The 21,083-nt window shown below is 50.9% G+C and overlaps 1 protein-coding gene across 2 annotated transcripts in view; it reads right to left on the bottom strand.

Moving 5' to 3' along the window:
* The window catches only part of KIF26B (kinesin family member 26B), a 376,031-nt gene that overhangs the window by 229,227 nt on the left and 125,721 nt on the right, over positions 1-21,083 (bottom strand). For both annotated transcript variants that reach the window (XM_036016113.1, XM_028531214.2), the window contains exon 3: positions 4,844-5,383. In XM_036016113.1, the coding sequence (XP_035872006.1) occupies positions 4,844-5,383 (540 nt within the window). The remainder of the gene's footprint in view (positions 1-4,843; positions 5,384-21,083) is intronic.

The following is a 21,083-nucleotide window of genomic DNA, read 5'->3' as shown; positions in this document are numbered from 1 at the left end:
GGCTGAGCAAGGAACGTGAATGGGCATTTTCTCCTCCGGACCCACTGCAAACGCCTGACCCTGCTCCCTCTTGGAAAGCGGCCCCGTGAGGACAGAGCACAGGTGTACCCTGTGCCGTGGACACCTGCTGCCCGGAACATGCACTTCTGGGCTCCGAGACTCCAGCGTGAACAGACCCTCCGGGTCCTGGAGCATCGGCTTGCCTCCCAGGGTCTCACCGCCCTTTTCCAGGGCCCCAGGAGGTCCTCCAAAAGGGCCAGCACCCCATCTCTGGCCTCTGAAGAGCAAATTTGGGGTGCTGCCGAGGCCCTACCGCTGAGCAAATGTTGAGTCGTTTCCAGCGTGGTGCTGCTCTCACACCCCTCTTGCTCACATGCCTTGAAATGTAAACTCCCATAATGCCTGTGCTTTCCAGACACGATTTCTAAATACATCGGAGACAATGCCACCCCTGACTTTGGCCGGAGTTCAGTCCAGCCTCATCTGTGACATGGATCCCAACGGACGCCTTTTGGGCGTTCCCCCTTCACTCAAGGAACGCACGCCGAATGACCCATAATGCATGTATCACTTATGTGCTAATCTAACAGCTTGAATTTCCTTGACAAGTTCAATCTATCAAAACCCTATGAAACAAAGCACCTCGACCCTTCCAAATGTCCCTGGATTGAGTGTGACGTCAAACTGCCGCCTGGATTCTGCTCATTTCACCCAAGGATGTATATTGGGTACCACTAAGATACTTTGCATTGAAGATTAGCTTGGAGCCAACACACTGGTGGTTTCCACCCAAAATCATGGGGTCTGGATAAAATGTTTTGGCCAGGATTTTTTTTCCCCTAAATCTAGGGTCAATCATAAACACTTCATGTTTTCCTGAGACTGAGGCTTTCTCTAAAAAGCAGCCACTTCCACTCGGGTCAGCCATGGGGAGGGGTGGGAGAGTTAAAGGGACGCAGGCTGCTGAGGAGTTCCTAATCTAGCAGAAGAGATCATGCTAAGACTCAGGAAAGTCTGACCAAAAGAAACTCGGTATCTCTCAGCCTCAGGGTTCTCCTCTCACAAGTGGGGGCACTGAGATAGATAATCAATATTGGTGCCCCTCATCGTTTATTAAGTAGTTTCATTTTATTTCTTACCTGTCCTCCACCATGATCTTACAAGGTAAGGGTTTCACAGGTAAGAAGAGAGACTGAGACATTCAGCTACGAAACTGAAATTTACCAACCGGTGGAGCCAGGGGCTGGAAGGGGGCGGGGCAGGATCCAAACCCCCCGCCTACTGCCCTACAGAAGCCAGTGCTGTGATCCTGCGTCATGACGTCCCATGACTCTGAGTGTGATGTGCAGCCTTGCCCACAGCTCCTTCACTACAACAGGTGCACATCATGGTGTCACGTAAACGAAGCTGCCATCCAAAAGGGAGGCAATTAACAGACGGTTGACCACAAGGAACTAATCCAGGCATGTGTTTTCAAAGTCAAAACTCATGCAGTCAAATGAAAATTCTAGAGCATTTTCTGCTTTCACAGATGTACACAGATGGTGTCAAGTGCCCGCAAATGAATGAAGGAGAGTCTTTCTTCGGAAGGTAACGGGAAGGCTGTTGCACCATGAAGTGAGTGATGGGGCTGGAGGACCTGAAGGGACTTCCTCTCTGTCACCCGTGCACCCTGCTCACTGTCAGAAAGCCTGTCCTCATTCTTGGCAGCCTCCTGAAGTGGCAGAAGAGCCGTGTCCTCATCTCCCTGACTTCTAAGGGCTTCGGGCTGTGAGTGTGGAGCAGAACCCTCAGTGGTGACAACGTCTAGGTGCCTCCCTGCCCAGGCGCCAGCTCTGGCACTGACCCAGGGGGCCATCTGCTCCGTGTGGCAGGAAGTGGGAGTCCGGGCGGGCAGGAAAAGTGAGGTCAGCTTTCAGAGAGGCCAGCCATCCCTGCCCAGCCAGCGAGGCTGTGAACTGCGGAAAATTTACTGCAGGGGGATGGCTGTAACAGGAGACACCCAGTCTGGCCGGTTCCAGGGCCTCCACCGCAGGGCACCAGGATGACCGCCATGACACAGGGACATTGATTCACAGCCAGGCACCAGATCTCTTCATCCCAGAGACATTGCCTCTGATTCCTTTTACTGTCACTCAGGGGAAATGCATGCATCAGTCTGTTCGGGATGGGAGGGGGGCGGGGAAGAGGCCATCAGAGAGACCCAGGACAATCTCAAGTTGGTGGCTTGCATGAATCATTTTTGTAGCTGGCTTCAAGCCACAATGACACACCCCTGCCCCAAGGGGGGGCCCAGGAGCCCCTCTGTGGGTCCTCAGTGCAGTGTGGGCATCTCTCCACCTCTGCACTGACCTCCCTGGCTTATCGTGGGAGGTGCACCTGCCTCCTCCCCTAAGGACCACGGGACAGAAACCTGGGTTTCCAACCCAAAGCAGGAGCCCCACCCGACGCCTAGCATAGTGCCTGGCACTTGGTTAGAGCTTAACGAACATTTGTTATTGCACAGGAAATTCTCCCTCTCTCATCAGAGGTGGAAGGAGAAGAGAAGGAGCAGAAAGAATTACCGCACAAACAGAAATGCACCACGACCCCGATCTTCCTCTAGCCTCCCCCGCCACACACACGTGCACACACATACAAATGTTCTCGACACTTCGACTGCTTTAGATGAAAGCACCGTTTCCAAGTTCTTTTGTCTTTGCTCCCCTGTGCAGTGCAGCGGCTGAGTCCTCCAACTAACACCTGCCCGAGTTACAGGTGTTTGGGGGCCCCAGAAGGTGACGTGGGTGTTGTCAGTGTAACAGGATTATGTGACAAGCACAACCCAAGATGTGCTGAAAATAGGACCTGGCTAGAAGGGTGTGCACCGGGCCTTTTATGTCTCGTAGCAAGAACCTCACCTCCACAAATTGGTGCCTGGTTCTGTAAGTTAGAACATTATCTGTGTCATGGAGAGCATGTATGTAATGGAATATTGGCCTACCATTAGACATCCTATTTTAGAAAAATGTATAATGGCGTGGGGAAAATGCGCCCGGCATGCTAAAGCAAACAGCAGACCACAGAATCGAACATAATCACACTTTACAAACTGTGGGCACACAAACAACTTGGAGGAAAGAGACCCAAATGTCACACCGTCTATCTCTCGGTGGTGTTGATTTTTAAAGTCTTATGTAAATGTTTTCGTATATTTGTATGTTACAACAGACACGCGTTACTTTTTGTACTTTTCCAAATAGCAGGTTTCACAATTGCAAACAGAAGACGTGTGTGACTCACCAGTGTGGAAAGAAGCAATTGTGCCCCTGGCCTGGACGCTCACGCCGAAGTTCACGACCATGAAGCCCCACCCAGGGGGCCCCTGGCTCCTCTGCATATTTATATCCGCCACCCAGAAAACTCTGCCCAAAAGCAAAGTGGCAGCTAGGCCCCTGCCAGTCAAAATAGGAGTCCTTTTATTTGGTGCGCCCCCTCTGCAAAGGAGCCAGCCCGGGGAAAAGATGGGGGCAGGAGACAGCTGAGGAAGCCGGAAGCAGCTACAGTGGGGCAACCCCTCCCCCTGGGCGGAGGAGAGCCGGTCTGGGTTCTAGGAAAGATCGAACATCTGCCCTGCCTCCCTCACCGGCCTATCGTGGGGTTAAATAAAATGATGCGTGCACTTAGTTCTGTAAGCTGCCAGGCACCCAGTAAATCACCGTCAGGGGTCCAGGAACGCTCCCTTCTCAAGATAACGATCCATGCGCCCAACTTGCTTGCAAGATATCAAGGGAGGCCATCTAGCCTCCCTCTTGCAGTCTAGGAAAGTTACCAGGAAGTTTATCAGCCACGTTTAACTCATTTTATGTTTCCCTGTAACTTTGCCCCACCTAACGAAGACTATGCTATGTGTGCACTCGACTCGTTTCTTTTTTTCCTTGGGCGCAGGCACAGATTGACTTTCCCAGCCTCCCCCGAGGGAAGGTGGGGCCAGCGGACTGGTTCTGGCCACTGGAATGTAGATGGAAGTTAAGTGCTCTCCTTCCAGACTGGGCGCCCCACCCCCACCCCAACCCCGGCCACCCTGCAAGATTCTCCACACTCTTTCTTCCCTCGTTTTCTGGCTGCTGGTGCAAGACCTGGAGGAAGGCTCTGAGGTCTACGCAAGGTGGTGGCAAGTTAGACAGACAAACCAGGGTCCCTACGCTATTGTGGAAGGCCACCCACCCAACAACCAACATAACAGAGATACGAGTCAGAAGTAAGCCGAGATCATCTGTGACCCCAGTTATCTGCCCTGACTCACACGCTCCATGACCCCGGCCACCTCTCCACTCCACAGTGACGGTGCAGGGAACAGAGAATGCATGCCTTAAACCCAACCCTCCTCCAACAGGAAACTCAGCCAACCAAAATGAAGGGAAGTTTTTCAGATTCCTTGGCAGCTTTAAGACCTGCTCTCTTATTTCTACAGAACAACCCGGGCATCTGTGCTAATTTAAACCACGTAAAAAGAAAACGGCAGAAGTGGATAACACATTTGGTAACCTAATCTCGCGACAGCACTGAAGAGGAGTCGCAAACAGAGACGGGAGACGGCCCACCGAGGCGGGAGGGGCAGGAAGGGAGCCCACGCCTCTGTCAGACGGGGCGGACGAGGCGGGGCGGCGCTCTGTCCCGGATCACTGGTTCCTCGTGTAGTTTATCTCTACAGAGCAACGGCCCCTGGGGCCACGTGGACACGCTAGGCCCTGGCTTGCGGACTTCCCCCAAAAATCAGGAGTGGCGAAGGGGAGCATCACCTACCCACGTCTCCGCTTTGCCTCTACCCAGCCCTGCTCGTTCTTGCTCAGAGGCTACTTACCTGGTAGGGGTACAGGGTGACCCCGTTGGTTCTCGACAGGGACCAGGTGCCGTCCAGGTACTGGTGAGCCTGGATGGCCACTGAGTTGAGGATGTTGCCATTGCTGGGGCTGGTGGCCATCTGGAGGCTGACTTTGGCCTGATGGGTTGGGGACACACTCTTCTTCTCGGCCCCATTGCTGACGCCAAGGCTGTTGGGCTTGCCGTTATGCTTGTTGGCGACAAAGGCTGTGTAGTTGGAGGAGGCATAGGAGGCGGGCACGAAGGCCCAATCCCTGGGCTGCGGGAGCCCGCCCACGTGCCGGGGCCCCACCAGGGTGGGGATGCTGGGGAGTGGCGGCGGTGGGGAGCCCGGCGAGCCGTCGTAGTGCTCGCTGCCGGCCGCCTGCTCCAAGGTCAGCACCATCTGGATGGCCTCCTGCTTCAGCTGGTTCAGGTGCGTGGCACAGATGTCACAGCGGTTGTCCCTGTCGTTCCATGCCTTCCGGATGGTGTTGGGGACCTGGAGCTTGTCATGAATCACAGCTGAGAAAGCAGGATCCTGGAGAACACACAAGCAGAGAGAAAAGAGAGCCTATAACTCAAGCCTGACAAGTGCAGTTCAGTTGGCCGATCTATGTAAGTTAGGCCCCACATTTACTCAAAGCGCCTCACTGACATCCAACAGAAATGAACACCACACTGGCAGAAGAGCCTGGGGAACAGACATATTTGACAAATGCAAGAGTTTTACAGTGGAGACTTAAAGAATCAAAAAAAAAAGCCCTGGCTGGCGTAGCTCAGTAGATTGAGCGCGGGCTGCAAACAAAAGTGTCGCAGGTTCGATTCCCAGTCAGGGCACATGCCTGGGTTGCAGGCCATGACCCCCAGCAACCGCACATTGATGTTTCTCTCTCTCTCTTTCTCCCTCCCTTCCCTCTCTAAAAATAAATAAATAAAATCTTTTAAAAAAAGAATAAAAAAAAAGATTTCTAAGCATCCTCCTTGTTTTAGGCCCATCAAGTAAGAACATTCTAGATTCTTCTTGTGTCTACCAAAGGATAAGAACTGCCCATGAATCCTCCCAAGACATGCATTAAGTAGGCACAGATGCGTGTCCGGGCATGGCAGGTGAATGCCGTCATTCTGGATGAACACAACGTGGCTCCTGGCCCCCCGTGGACCATGGGAAGCTGGGAACGAACGGGGGTGCCCCTTGTGACCCAGAACAGATATTCCAGTCTGTGAAAACCTGGGCCTCATTAGCACCGTGTGCTAAGCGCCACTGGAAGGAAACCAAACTCCGCACACTCTGGACCAGAGACCCAGCCAGCTCCGGCAGCCCAGCGAATGCCTGCAGATTCACTCCGCTGACCTTTGCCCCGTGGGAAGATGGCCGTGCCTGATTCTGGCATCTGACATCCTGACTGATGAGAAGAAAAATATCTCCCTGACAAACAGTCCAAGTTACTTTTCCACACAAATTTCACCCAAAATTACTGTTAAAAACTCTTTAGCTCAGAAGCCTATATATAAGAGAAATCAGAAAATCAATGAGGATGATTTCTTTCATGTGCTCTGCTTTAATCTTTCCAGGAATACAGAGCTGCAGAGAAATAAGCACTAGGCATGTTGACTGGGTATCAAAATATTTGGGTTCCAGTCCCAGTTCTGCAGGAATGAGCTGTGTGACCTTGGACGACTTACTTGGCCTCACAGACCCTGTCATCCATCACACAAGGTCATGGCCTGTCTTCGTGGTCAGGTTCCTCCATCCCCACGGCTCTATTTGTAGGGAAATGGGAACCGAAGACACAGGGTCTCTGTGATGGACAGAGTCGCTGTGCCACATTTGGGGCCTGGCTGAGCTCTGGAGGTTCAACAGTTGTTGCAGGTAATTGACGGGGCCTCTCTCAAGGCTTATCTTCCTCAAGGACATTACAAGAAAATGTGCCTTGCTGGAGTTTGCTGTCAGCTTTCATGGGGCGGAGGACCCGTCCGGGCTGAAAGGGGTCGGATGAGCTGAGGGGGTGGGAGGTGATGCAGGTCACCAGGGTGGCAGGGAGATCAGTGGAGGGAGCAGCGTTCTTAATTACGATCCATCTTGATTATGGGTTCCAGCACTTTGTTTTCCTTGTTTAACTACCCTGAACAGCTCCTCAGCATGCACTGATTAATTGATTAATAAATCAAGAGGCCTCTCTACACAGCGGCAGCAAGGAGTGGCTCAGGAGGCAGAAACTCGAGACAGTCACACAAAACGAGGGGCAACAATAGGAGGTCAAGGTTGATGGAGTCCGGCTGATGGAGAGACACGGACCATATGAGACCTGCCTTGTGGCATCCTTCTCAGTGACTCTGCTTTGTCCACCATCCCAAAGTCCGACCCAGAGCACGTGGGACCCAAAAGGGCCCCTTACGGACCATTCCAGGGCAGACTCTCACCTCAGTTTTCAGAAGGAAACTGCACTCCGAAAGGATTAAAGGCTTGGGAACACCCAAACCGTGACCATGAATCCACAATATTTCACTTCAAGACCCAAAGAACGATTCATCAAGGCACTCACGTTTTTCACATAAACATATAATAAGGCTTTCAGCACATTCGTCTGGCAAATGGTCATTTATTCAAAAGGAATTCATTCAGACCCCATAATGACCATGATATAGTTTCTTGTTTTTTTCCCACATAACAAGAATTGTCACTTAGCAAAAATGTCATTTGAAAATGTGATTCTTAATGACCACATGATAGTTTATCCTTTAGTTGTTTCATGATCCATTTATTTACTTCCACGCTCCTCTACATAATTCAAGACATCAGAGACTACCATTCAAAACCAATCCACAACCCACGGCTCATGCCATCAAGGCATCCGAATTCTGGGTTTCAGGAAGCCTCAAATTAATTGCTCACTTGGAACATTTCTGTGAACCCAGTCATCTGGCAGAGGTGGCTCAGCAAGGAGGCAGGTGTAGGACCAGTGCCAGCCACACATCACAGCTGGTGTCAGATCCTTGCAGAACCTGCATTTGACTCTGACGTCTGGATGCCACATCTGCTCCCCAGAGACGGCAGGAGCCGGGTTCTGAGGTCGCCCTTCCTCTTTTCGTCCCAGTTTTTACTGGTCTCCCTTGAAGCGGCCATTGCCGTCTTTACTCAGCACATTGCCATTTGCTGCCTAACTTCTAACATCTAACAAATGGCGCGTGTTGGCCTCCAACATGCCAGGCTCTGCACCATGCGTGACAATGATTTCTGTCCTCTGTGAGTTCACAGTCTGGGGGCCTTCCTGGTGCCCAGACAACTGACGACCCAATGCCACGTCCCTGTGCACCACCTCCAGCCAGAACCAGTCAACACACAGACACACGGGGCTTGGCACTCCCCTCCTGGTTCCTGAGGCATCGGCAAAACCAGCCCGCCCCAGTATGATCAACGCGACCACAGGCAGCCAGGAAGTAGCCCCGAGCCCGCTGTTGCCCCATCCGGAGCAAAGCCAAGAGTGGTTCTTTAACGAGTATACAACTGCCTACTGATGTCAAAGAGGTGTTCCTCAATTAAGCCACCCTGATCTGAAACCTCACGTGAGCTCTTATCATCAAAAGGCCTCAGTTAAGTCAAGAGACATAACATCGGGAAACTAAACCCTTTCAAGGGCCTATCCACACGTTATAAATATTTTAGTGCAACTCAAAGCTTCAAAGAGGAATGGTCCACAGATGCAGCATTCTGCAAGAGCTGGAATGAAGAGAATGCTGCTTCCAGGCAGAGCAGTAATGGCAGGAAGAACAGAGAAAGAGGAAGAACAGGAGGCTTCAGAACCACGGATGACGCACACATGCTAAGTGTCCCGACTTAGACACCACAAGGACAGCCGTGGCCCCACCAGATGGATGAGAGGACTCACGTGACACCAGAAGACACCTGGGCCCACAGGAGGAATGAATTAACTGCCCAGTCTGGCGTGCTACCCAGCGCAAGGGCTTCAGAGACTTTCATGTTGTCTACTCTGATTCATCCTGCGACTCCAGGAAATACTGAAAGAGGAACCGTGGGAAGCCAGGTTCAAGGGGAACCTCTGTTTTTCAAGTCCCAGTTCTTATTTCTGCACGTAGGACAATCGGCCACTGGGAACCCGGGCAACATGTTCGTCCTAAACGTTTAAGGTTGAGGATTCTGCGCTCGTAACACGCTCATCTTTCTAAAATAATACAAAACTATTTTTACCCCACATCTGCCACAAAGAGGAATTCAAGAAAACAGTTCACCAGTTAGAAAACTGGCCAAGTTCCTCAGAAGGAAGGTGAGGAATGAATGAAGTCAGTGTTCAGGCACCTAAATATGCCGGAGTAGTGACTGCATTCCAGGGAAATGGGCGTCCCACAGTCTAACGACTGTCCCAGCCTCACTCACGTGTCTCCCGGTAGGCTGGTCTGAAAGAGGATGATGGAATCTCTCTCCCCCCTGCAGGCATCTGAGCCCACGGCCTCAACAGCCATCACTGTCCCAGTGACGGGGACTTCTCCTCTCCATCCCTGCCTGACCTTTCCCCTCCACACTGCGCCTTGTAACCAAGGGGCCCCTGGAAACCATCACCTGGGGGAAGACTCTTCTAACTGACGATTCAAAATTAAGAACCGTATTCCAGTCACCAATATTGAGGTGAACAGTATCATTACCCTCTCCGGCACCCACGCTGGAAATCCAACACCTTCCCTGTCTATGACTCTTCCCTTCGATCCAATCACCCAGCTTGGTGCCCGGGACATCCTGGAAGCCCTGGATGTTGACCTGGCCGGCTGTTCACACTCACTGCCATGATGATACTTTTGTGTTTCTCACGCACCACTGTCTCCCTGACTCCAGCCCTGACTTGACCACCCCCTGCAAAAACAAGATTTTACTAAAATGCAATATCCAATTGTCACTGTCCTGCTGTCCTGTCTAGGCCTCCATTCAAGGAGCCATCTCACTGTGCGCAGTTTTTATTTGTGGAACTATTTCTGTTACACTCAGCTCCTTGAAGGGCAACAATCTTTCTTCCCATCTTTGACTCCCCCACCCCTGGCACAGGGCCGACGACATAGTGAGTGTTCTACTCATATTTGTGAAACAGATGAACAAGTGAAAACAGTTCCAGCCAGTCGGACTAGGTCCATTTTCACTTAAAACGTTTCAGTCTAAACGAGCCAGCCACCTCTTATACAGTTGTCATGAAGCAAACTCAAGTCTAAGGTTTATACAGTTTTCCAACTACAATGGTTCCATCTGGCTAATGTGGGTCTACCGTAACCTGGATATCCTCCTTTTACCTGGCTCTTCCTTAAACTGTTAGAATAGATTCTCTAGTCTCTTGCCTCAGTACACAAGCTATTACTTTTTGCCCTAAGTTCCCAAGAAAGTAATATTTATATGCACACAGGGTTTTTTTTTGTTGTTGTTGTTTTACAATCAAGTCAGCTCGTCAGCAGGAAAACAAGAGAAACCCACCCAAAAGAAGACCCTAGGCTGGTACTACCACTTGGTCCAGCCAGGCTGGGGCCCGGCGAGCAGGCAGAGCTTATTTTCCAAGAGCGGGAGCCAGCTTTCAATGCCTGAGGTGGGGCAGCTAATGAGGGCACAAAGTCGTTGGAACTCAAGCAAGAAAACAAAGCCCAGTGCCCAAGCCAACCACGCTTTCTGTCCCATCTCAAGGGACAGGCCACTCAGCACACGAATGCCGATGCCACGTTTGAAGACAGGGTGATTTTCCACATCTTTTTAGCCAAAACCGCACTTGGAGCGTTTCCCTCTGAAGCCTCTGGGTCTGGGAGGCCGGGAACAGCTGGAGACAGTGTCCAGCATGTGTTGTACAAATTCCCGCTGCTGTGTGCTGCGGGTTTATTATTCCGGAGGCCTCCAGGGATGCGCTCGACAAGATTTAAGCTGTTCTTCAAAGGAAGTTTCTTTCCCCTTTGTTCTTAAACTATCTTCCTTCATAAACGCTGTCCCATGAGGCCAGAACGGCCCGTAGTACTCTGAAGAATGCGCTGCTCTGTCCCCCACGGAGCAGCTTCTCGGAAGATCGATGGGATGCACCTTCCCCGGCCTCATTCCCACTCCTCCCCGCCTCCTGCACATTCCTCGCCGGGTCTTCTTTCTTTCTCAAGGATCTCGGCATTCTGCACAGCAGTTCTGCCTCCACAGGCAGGTGCCCATGTTCGTGATGCTCTTCTTTGAGTGGAAACAGCAAAGAGAAAGTTTGTGGAACAACAGATGCGAACCTCAGAGGACTCTGAGCCAAGACTACAAATATTAATAGTTAAATAGGCAAATGTCTGGACTCAAACAGCTCTCAAAGAAGTGGCATTTTTTCCACCTCACTCACTTCAGAAGAAAGAGCCAGATGATTTGGCCAGATCTTAATTAGCCAGTGGCAGAAGGGAGCATTGAACCCTCTGAAATCTAAGAATGAACTCAAAGTGCCAACTAGTAGATGTAGCTTCTACTCATTGGGAAGGTTTGGCTCCTTGCTAGTCCTCAGCTCCCTGACCTTCACATCTCACTTCTGCATGTGTTTGACGGGCTATGGAAGGTCAAAGGCACACCAAGGGTCATGATGAACTAGAGTCTGTCTCCCGTGAGACCCTACTCACTCAGCTGTCATGCTGAATCTACCCACAGGAGTTGGCTGGTGGCTAAAAATTAGCAACCTTTGCTCCTGTTGTTCAAGAGTTCCCACACCCACAATCAGCCCGTGGCTACTTGGAGGGAAGCCAGGGAGTAAGGACACCCGTGTGACAAGGCAACGGCGTGCCACTGCCCTTGGTGGGGAAGAGTGGCCACCCTCACATGTTCTGCCACTCCAACATTCTGCGTGCAAACTGGAGAAAGTCCCTGGGCGGTTCACTCTGTTTAGCAGAGAGGAGACACGCGTGGCTCATTCTCCACAGTCAGGTGGTTGCACCAGGGAGAAGGAGGGGTGTGTTATCATTCGAGTTTGCTCCAGGTGGGGCCTGGGACAGCTGAAATGACAACCACAGCAGTGACAGCAACTCTGCCAGGCCCTGACGTCACAGGTGGCCATCAGGCCACCGTCATTCACACGAAATTACAATGGACACTTCCCTCTGGCCAACAGGGCAGCATCTGAACCCAAGCATCACTACGGGTCTGCTGCGTGAGCCAACAGCACTTCACTCAGTAACAGCGAGCACACAGGAACACGGATCCGAGTGTGTGGAAAGAATGAGTGTGAAGGCACCTTGGGTAATGAGTTCAGAGAGCCCAAAAGCGCCAAAGGAATAGATGTTAAATGTCAGGCTGAAGTTGTTCTACATAAGAAACCAAATTACCCTGGAATGTACTGACTGTGCCCAGCACATGCAACTCTGCTCCGGACACGGCAGAGAGACAGGTCCTATTAAAGGCGGCATGTGAGGCTTTGGTTTGAGTGACTGTGTCCCCAGGGGAGGCTGTGGGGAGCACCCAAGGTGGGCAGGGCGCCATGGAGCAGGGCTGCTCACTGCCACGTGTGACAGTCTTGCCGATGATAAGACTCATCTGCTTCAAAAGGAAGGGGAGATTTTTAATTAGGACTGAATGCAATGAAGAAGAGTTTATGAATGACTCAAAAGAACAGGCAAGGTATTTACCACGACCACAGAACATTCCACATCTGTGTCTCATCTTCTCCAACTACATAAAATGGACAGTGTCTCTTGAGTCTTTGGAAGATTTTTGGTTAAGAATGTGGGAGGTTCGTGTCCCTGCCAGGTCACTTAGGAGCCATGTGACAAGGGCCATTTCTTAAAAACCTATTCAAGCTTCAGTCTCAAGTGTAGAAATAGAAATGGACAATAGCCCCTGTGTTACTGAGTTAGGTAAGGATGAAATATGCTAATCAATGCAACATGTTTAGCACAGTCCTCATCCTCGGTAACTGCATCACAAAAGGTAGTGACTACTATCGGTTATACCTCTCCGTATCTAACACAGCACCTTGCATACATAAACTCAGTACCACGGATGATGATGATGTTGGTAACAGCGATTTCAGAGCTACTGCTATGCAGGAGGACTTAGCAAACACTTTTGGAACTAAGTGTGACTCGGACCTGCCCTCTGGCTAACCTCCATTAGGGTGAGTCAAGTTCTTCTTGAAAGAAACGAAAACAAGAACGGGTCCCTGAATTCCTGAGGTGGGACTGGGTGGCTCCTGGCCTTCTTCTCTGTGTCCAGAGTACCGTATTTTCTGAACCGTAAGACGCACCTAGGTTTTAGAGGAGGAAAATAGGAAAAACAATTTTGAAGCCAAAAATGTGGTAAAATATTTAATAACATAAATCATGATATTTCACCAATGTAAATGTAAAGCTACACTAGGACTATAAGACGCACCCCCATCGTCTTATAGTCCGAAAAATACGGTAGTTCGTTTCCACAGAACTGAGAATACAGTGCTTCTCAACTGGAAAGTATTTCTAATTTCTCCAACTTGCAGTAGATAATGCTCCAAAGGGCCTTTGGAGGCTGTTCCATTAGAATCACAGAACCATCATCTGGCCGCCATCTCCTGGGAGCTGCCAACCTCTACCAAGAGCTAGAAAACGAGAAAGATGATCTCACATTCAAGTAACTGTCTTCAAAGCTGAAAAGCTTGCTCTCCAGTCCATCATTGGCCCTGGGGAATTGGGATCCATTCACAAATAGATGAAGAGTTTAGGGTGGGAGAGTAAGCGCATAACACCTACTTAAAATGTTTCCCTCAACTTTCAAGTTCACGTTCAACATGACCCAAAAAGACGGTGCTGCACGTCACAAATGTAAAACACCAAGAGATCCTAGCATGACACACTAATATTCACCTTTAAATTATTAAAGCCTATCTGGAGTAGATGTATTTTTTATGTGTAGGCTCTAATGTACCATCAGATGGCAAATGGATTTATTTTCAATCTGTAAGTAGCTGTATTAGTATAAGGCTATTAAGGAGCCTGTTAATTATCCAATTATGAGATTGCCTAATGTTTCTTTTTCCTTTAATTGATTCTGTATGCATGAAATACTGCAGAAATGTACTTGGCTATGATTTCTTGCCCTTACTCCAAAAAAATATATGAAGTACCTAAAATTTGACCTGGTTGCTACCATTTTTAAAAGATGAGATTTTAGCAGATAAGCTCTGTTCTGACATATCCTACAACCAACAAATACTTCTGCTGGTTCCCCTGGGACCAGACCTTTGTGACCCAGTGTTTCAGGCCCCGTGCACTTGAATTCAGGCTGTCCTGTCCAGCACCTCCCTCAGGGGTCTTCCTGTGACCCTCCAGCACAATCAGGGTGGGCTTCCTCTGCCCCAGGGAAGCCCCCACATTCCCTGACTCTGGGTCTTGGCTGCGTTACTGCTGTGATGACTCCTACCCTGACTCATAAACCAGAGGACAGTCTGCGGGGTGACAGGTACACTCACTGCTCTGACGATGGCTTCATGAGTATGTACGTATGACCAAACCTATTGCGTCACAGACTGTAGGCTTGTACAGTTGCCTGCATATCAACTATATAACTATTAAGCAAGAAATAATAATAATAAACTTGTTCATCCCTCATAAGGCCCAGCTTGTCCGAGAAGTCTGACTCCCAGAAGGGGTGTCTTCCTTGTCGGACTTGCACCGTACATCTCGGGCCGAGTTACTCACATCGCTGAGCGACGCTTCCTCGTTAGTTAGCGGGCTGCATGCTGTATCTCCACAATCGGGGTACATTCCTAGGGGCCAGAAACCGTGCTGTAATTTTAGGAATGACAACTTCTACTCAAGACAGCAGCCAGGGGGATCCTTGGACGTCTTAAATCTGATCCTGGCATTCCTCCCCGGCCCCCAACCTGACTCCATCAGAGTCAAGTTCAAGTGCCTGCACACTGCTCAGCACCTACTGCTGGGTCTTGCCACAGAGCTTTCCTCCGGGTCCCCATTCACACCCAGAATGTTCACCCCCACCCCAGTGACTTTGCATATGCTCTTCCTTCTGCGTGGTGTTCAAACATCACCTTGTAAATATGGTCCGTCCTGACCACCTACTTACAACTGCAAGCTCCCCCAGCCCCCCAACTCCCTTCTCTGCTTTCTCTCTCTTGACAGCACGGCCACCTTCTAACATAATATACAGAGTCTGCTCGCGTCTGCCCCCGCCCCCTGCCGAATGGCAGCTGAATGAGAGCAGGGGCTTCGTCTGCCTTGTTCACTGCTGACCCCCTAAGACCTAGAACAGTGCCTGAGTATGGTAGGCACTCAGGGAGCACCTGTGAAGAAAGGAATGATGAATTCATTCATTCATTCATTCATTTCCAGTGTAAAGGGTTCCCATATCTATCGACATCTTTCGTAAGGACTTTTTAAAAGTTACTTTTTGCTTTGTACTAAAGTGGTCTCTTTTCTTTCTTTCCTTTGTTTGTGTACTAGATCGCTAGGTTTTAGTGTCCTCAAAGACTGGGAGAGCTCGTTCTGACACCCTCCCAGGGCCTGGCTTCTCAAGGTGTCACCTCCAGATGACCCCCTGCAGCAGAACCACTTGGGAAGCTCCCGAGAAGGCAAGCCCCGGCCCCCTCTCAGCTCCTCCGTAGGGGAATCTCCGGGGAGTGGGCCTCTGGAGTCTCCCCTTGACGAGCGTTCCAGGTGACTTTGGAACACCGTCACAAAGGAAGCAATGGGAAGGGGGGGCCGGTGGGGAGGGGAGGAAAAGGAAGAGCTAGGAAGAGCTTGGTTTCCCTCTCCCTTACAGGGACTACCCCTTGCTGTGGCCTCCGAGAGGAGCTGAGGCCTCAGCCCACCCAGCAAAGGGCAACCCCACCAGCCACCGCGGTGCTGGGGATGCTGGTTTTCCTAGACGATTTGAGACGGCTATACGTGGCTGCTGGGGCACCAGCCAGAGACTGCAGGTGCCAGGCTGGTGCCTTCCCGCCAAATTCTCCCCCTACTCCAATGGGTCCAACCCTCGGTGACTTTGACCCCCAGGGGCCATCAGGAAAGGAGACATTTTTGGTTGCCACACCGGGAGGGGGCTGCTGACATCTAGTGGAGAGAGACCAAGGATGCTGCTCACACGCCTGTAAGAAGAACGATCCGGTCAGTCCCAAGGGTCACTCGTGCGGAGGATGAAACCCTGGCTGAGGCCTCTCCAGAGCTCCCTTCTCCGCCGGCTGACCGGAGTCCCTGCGCCGGACAAGGAGGGGGTTCTAGGTGCGGACGCCAGCTCGGGTCCTCGTCTACCTCCGCTGTGTCTGAGCACGAGACGCTGAACAGCACAGTCCTCGCTAGTTTGCCTCCCCGATTATGACTGACAGCCAGTGTGTCTGAGCTGCCACGGGTGGGGGCACGGACAACCACGCTGCCGATTCAAACCCCACGCCCCGGCACAGCTAAGGTCCTGCACTGGCTCCCCGGCCCCCACCCTCCCCGCCATCTGGAGACCCCCGTGCCACTGTCCTTCCTGGGGAGACAGGCACGGCCGGCAGTTCACAAGAGTGAGGTTAAACAGGCTGATGTGAGACCCAACATCCTATCCATGGGAAACCGTTTATCGTGCCGCGGCTTCGGTGGCTGCCTGCCGAGCCCGTCATGGGCCACTCGGCCTGGGTGTGAGAGGGCACAGCGGAGCTTGCCGTTGCCGTGAAATCACTTCGAGCCTCTGGCCGGATTTCACGTCATGGTAACTGCAGTTTCCCTCTTGGAGAAGGAAAAGCAAGGCCATGAGGAGGAAAACTCAGCTCTAAGATGTCACTTGCTGCAATTAAAGGGAAGACCAGAGAGATCTTTGTTCCTGCGAAACCACGTGCAGGGAACACAGACAGTGCCCAGCTCTGGGCCCGTTGGGTTTGGGGAGAGAAGCCACAGTGGCTTTGGCCACCAGTGTCCCCCGCTGCAGTAGAGCCCTAGAGGACAAAGACCTGAGTGGTCCATTCTGGTTTCCTTGCATAACAGATCAGAGATGATGTGACACACCTTTGGGCAGAGCAAGTCCCAGCAACATCTGCCAGACACACCTGGAGGCCCAGGCTTGACCATCAATCACTGGACACTTGTCTGTTTATTTGGGGTGGGATGGAGCAATCATGGAATAGCCTGCAGCGTTGCTACCCTCTGTCTTCCATAATGATCTCGAGTGAAAAAGTCTGAACGGAAAAGTCACCGACATGGGCAAAGATGCACTGAATCACATCTACATGTGACAGAATGACAGGGCCAGGGGTGCACAGGGACAGGCAGCCTCTGCCCGTGGACTTGACCACACTTCCCAGGCAGTCCTGTCTCTCATTCGCCTCCCCACGAAGTCGGAGACCCAGGCTGTCTGGTTCCAGGTCCCACCCCATTCACCCCAACCAGGGTTACGGCAGGGCAGGCGAGGATTTCCAGACATGACCACGCCCGTATCCCGAGGTGTGCCATCTTCCCCAGTGTGTGCCACCCTCCCAACCCCCACCAACAGAAGCTGAACCCCTTTAAGGGCTACAATCTTCACGGGCCTCTCAGAGGACCCTCGCGGCAGCGAGAGCCGAAGGACATCGTGAAGACGTGAGCAACAGCTGCGGCTGTCTGTTCTGAATGATCCCTTCTCGGCGCCTCTACAGAGGCTCAACCACAAGCCCAAGTGAGACAGGGAGAGAGGGCGAGAAGGCGAGCAGGCCGGGACTCTCCCTCCGCGGCCCCTGGCCATCCGGGCACACGGGAGGCTGGAATTGGACAGAACGGTTGTACTTATTGCTAAACAGCTACATTATTATTTTGTCCTCATATTTTTTAAAGATTTTATTTATTTATTTTTAGAGAGGGAAGGGAGAGAGAAAGAGAGAGAAACATCAATGTGCGGTTGCTGGGGGCTGTGGCCTGCAACCCAGGCATGTGCCCTGACTGGGAATCAAACCTGCGATGCTTTGGTTTGCAGCCCACACTCAATCCACTGAGCTACGCCAGCCAGGTGTCCTCATATTTTTAAAGAGGGCTTTTTGACTATCTTTAACACACCCTTCAAGAGACAGATTTGAATTAGTCAATTATGTGCATTGACCACCTATGTTAACTAATTGGGGTTTTTTTGTAATCCTCACCTGAGGATACATTTTTATTGCTTTTGAGAAAGAGAAAGGGAGGGAGGGAGGGAAACATCGATCGGCTGCCTCCCGTACGCTCCCCGACTGGGGATTGAGCCCACAACCTTTTGGAACACAGGACAATGCTCCAACCAACTGATTAAGAAACTTAAAACAACACCGACTACACAACCCAAGTCTCTGGCATGTTAGTCGTGTGAAGAACATAAATAGGCACGGTGGGAAAGAACATAGAGCAAAGACTTTCTAAGTGCATTCAGAGGAACAGTGGGTGGGGCACACTTCCCATTGGCCCACTCTATACATACGTGCACCTCTCTTGGAGAGAGCCAGATAACTGCAGTGATGTGGTTCCGGGGCAAGCAGCACAGGAGAGACAGGCTCAGGAGCTGAGACTTCCAAGGGTGAAAAGAAAATCTGTCCCCCGCCTCCTACCTGCCCCTCCCAGTTCTCAGGACCAGCTCTGAGAGAGCTGGCTGTAGACACGCCAGTCAGGGATGTGTGTGGTCCCACAGGGGACAGGGCGGCAACACTGCGCCTCACGTGTTTCCTAGGTAACCTGAAATGTGCACAGGACACACTTTAAAATAGAGTTTAATTTTGATTTTGGCTACTGAGTCCAATACAATTTGATAAGTTTTTTAAAGATTTTATTTATTTATTTTTAGAGAGGGAAGGGAGGGAGAAAGAGAGAGAGAGAGAGACAAAAACATCAATGTGCGGTTGCTGGGCGCCATGGCCTGCAACCCAGGCATGTGCCTTGACTGGGAATCGAACCTGCGACATTTTGGTTTGCAGCCCATGCTCAATCCACTGAGCTATGCCAGCCAGGGCTGCAATTTGATAAGTTTTAAAGAAACTTATGACATGAACTTGATTAGGAACTTTCATATTGATATGAGTCAGAAGAAATGAAAGATTTGGGGTATATCCTCCACATAGACTTGGCCGTATTTTATAGCTTTAAAAAATTTGAATTGATTTTTAGAGAGAGACAAAGAGACAGAGAGAGAGACATCGATTTTTTTGTCCACTTATTGATGCATTCATTGATTGATTCTCATATGTGCCCTGACTGGGGATAGAACCTACAACCTTGGCGTATCGGGACAAGACTCTAACCTACTTGGCTACTCAGCCAGGGCTCTAGCTCTTTAACAAGTTGTACTTTCAAACACAGATGCAGACAGAGAGATTTGTGCCCCGTTTACCTACTCATTCAACATATTCACTCATTCATCTCTTCATTTACCGATGTCATTCATTTATCAGACAATAAAGAACCTAATTGTGTCAGGTTTTGGGATGGGTGCTAGAAAACAAACATGATCCCCACCTCTATGGAATGCTACAAAATATATTGTAATCAAAGATTCAAGGAAGACAACAGGACTTCCTCATCACCTGGAGAGCCGATACAGGAGTTAACAGAACAAACAGAGCTCTGGACTTGAACTATGAATTCCTGAGTTCTAGTCCAAGCTTTGCCATTTCCTCGTCTCAGAGCCTTGGCCAAACCACCCAATCTTCCTGGGCCTCAGTTTCCTCATCAGTAAGGTAGGCTAATACTTATCCCTTGGTATTGCTGTCAGGTTTGAGTAGAATCACAGACATCACAGAGCTCTGCGAAGAGCTCTACAAAGGTAATGTGTTATCATTATTCCAAACGCGAGTCTTTCCTGCGTTAACCACCTGAAGCACAGTCAGGGCATGAGCCACATCCTGGCCCATGCACTCGCCAAATCTCAGCCTGGGAGCTGGAGGCCCAAGTAGCAAAAGGAATAACAGAATAACTGGATGAAAGGGTCCATCCAGGTTCTAGAGAAAGGCCAAGGTCAAAGCTCAAAGCCCAGTACAATGTCCAGAAATTTGTTCAGACCCTCCACACAGACAGGCAAATGCGCTCAGCTAAACTTATCACAAGGGATTGGTCAGAAAAGAGAAAGCCAGTTTCTTCCCTGTGTGTAGTAAGATTAACGTCACATATGTTCTGGCCCAGGTTCACTGGAACACGTGTGGGGGTCACTTTCCTGGCCGCCTTTCCTCACTGCCGTGGTGGAATTTCCCAGGACAAACCCACAGAATCCCAGGCCATCTCAACTTCTGAGTTAAGCCTACTAGGAAGCCAGGCAAAAGGCGTCATTAAACACTATGGAGACAGTCACCAAGAAGAGTCTGTGACCCATGAAGACCTTGCACACACGTTCCCTGGGGTCTTGGGGCCACCTCCAAGCGGTGGCCCGGAATGAAAGCTGTCCCCCATCAGGCAGGTCTGGCAGGCCTCTCTGCACAATCTGTGACCGTCCCCAGCAACCAGACCTGGGGTCCTCGAGCAGGGCCTGAGCGCTCCGTGGCCAGCCAGATGGAAACCCCACTCCAGAGCACGCGTGCCTAGAACAAGGCTCAGGATGCAGCCTCCCCTGGGCTTGGAGGGTCACAGATCCCGTACCTGAGTCTCCCCTGGGTCAAAAGGTCAGCAAGGGGACAGGCATCCTGCTCAGGGGGCAGCAGCCCGGGGACTAGAAGGACACTTTGAACTCGGATGATATTTCAATCAACCACGTTCCGCAGACGTGGCAGGAAACGTCTGTGGCCCAAGACACAAGGCAGGCCTCAGTGAAGGTCAAGGGTTTCACAGTGCTCTGTGACGCCACACTAAGGACCTGTTTCTCAGTGAGCCCCTGGCTCTCCAGAGGTGGCTGAGCTAAAACTGGTAGAAAACTCTGAAGACATCTCCTTCAGGAAAAAGAAAATTCTGATGTGGCGCCATCTGTCTCTTCATCTAGCCATTGACCAGAGACGAATGACTCTCCGCTCCACCCCAGGTGCCTCAGGCACACTGTGCGCACCTGGGACTGCCTGGGGCTGGCACCGGGCACCTGGCACAGACTCAGGTGGGTCCCTCAGCCCCGGAAGTGTCAGGCCAACTGTCTTCATAGCCACTGGGTGAATCAGAGTACAGCCTTAGGTGAGCTGTGAGGGGCAATTCTTTATGCGAAAAATGCTCTCAACACATTTTTCTAGGCACAACTACATAGTCAACAGGCTATCCACATGGTTTTTTTTTTTAATTGTTCTAAGACAAGGCCTTTGAAAGGACAATTTTATAAAAGTTTTGGGTGCCATTCCCCACTGATTTTTCACAAAAGCATCTTCTCCAAAGACTGCATG

The sequence above is a fragment of the Phyllostomus discolor genome, chromosome 15 (assembly GCF_004126475.2).
Source record: "Phyllostomus discolor isolate MPI-MPIP mPhyDis1 chromosome 15, mPhyDis1.pri.v3, whole genome shotgun sequence".
In the NCBI taxonomy this organism is placed as follows: Eukaryota; Metazoa; Chordata; class Mammalia; order Chiroptera; family Phyllostomidae; genus Phyllostomus; species Phyllostomus discolor.
The sequence above is the reverse complement of the archived record's forward strand: the minus strand, read 5'-3'. Positions and strand labels throughout refer to the sequence as shown.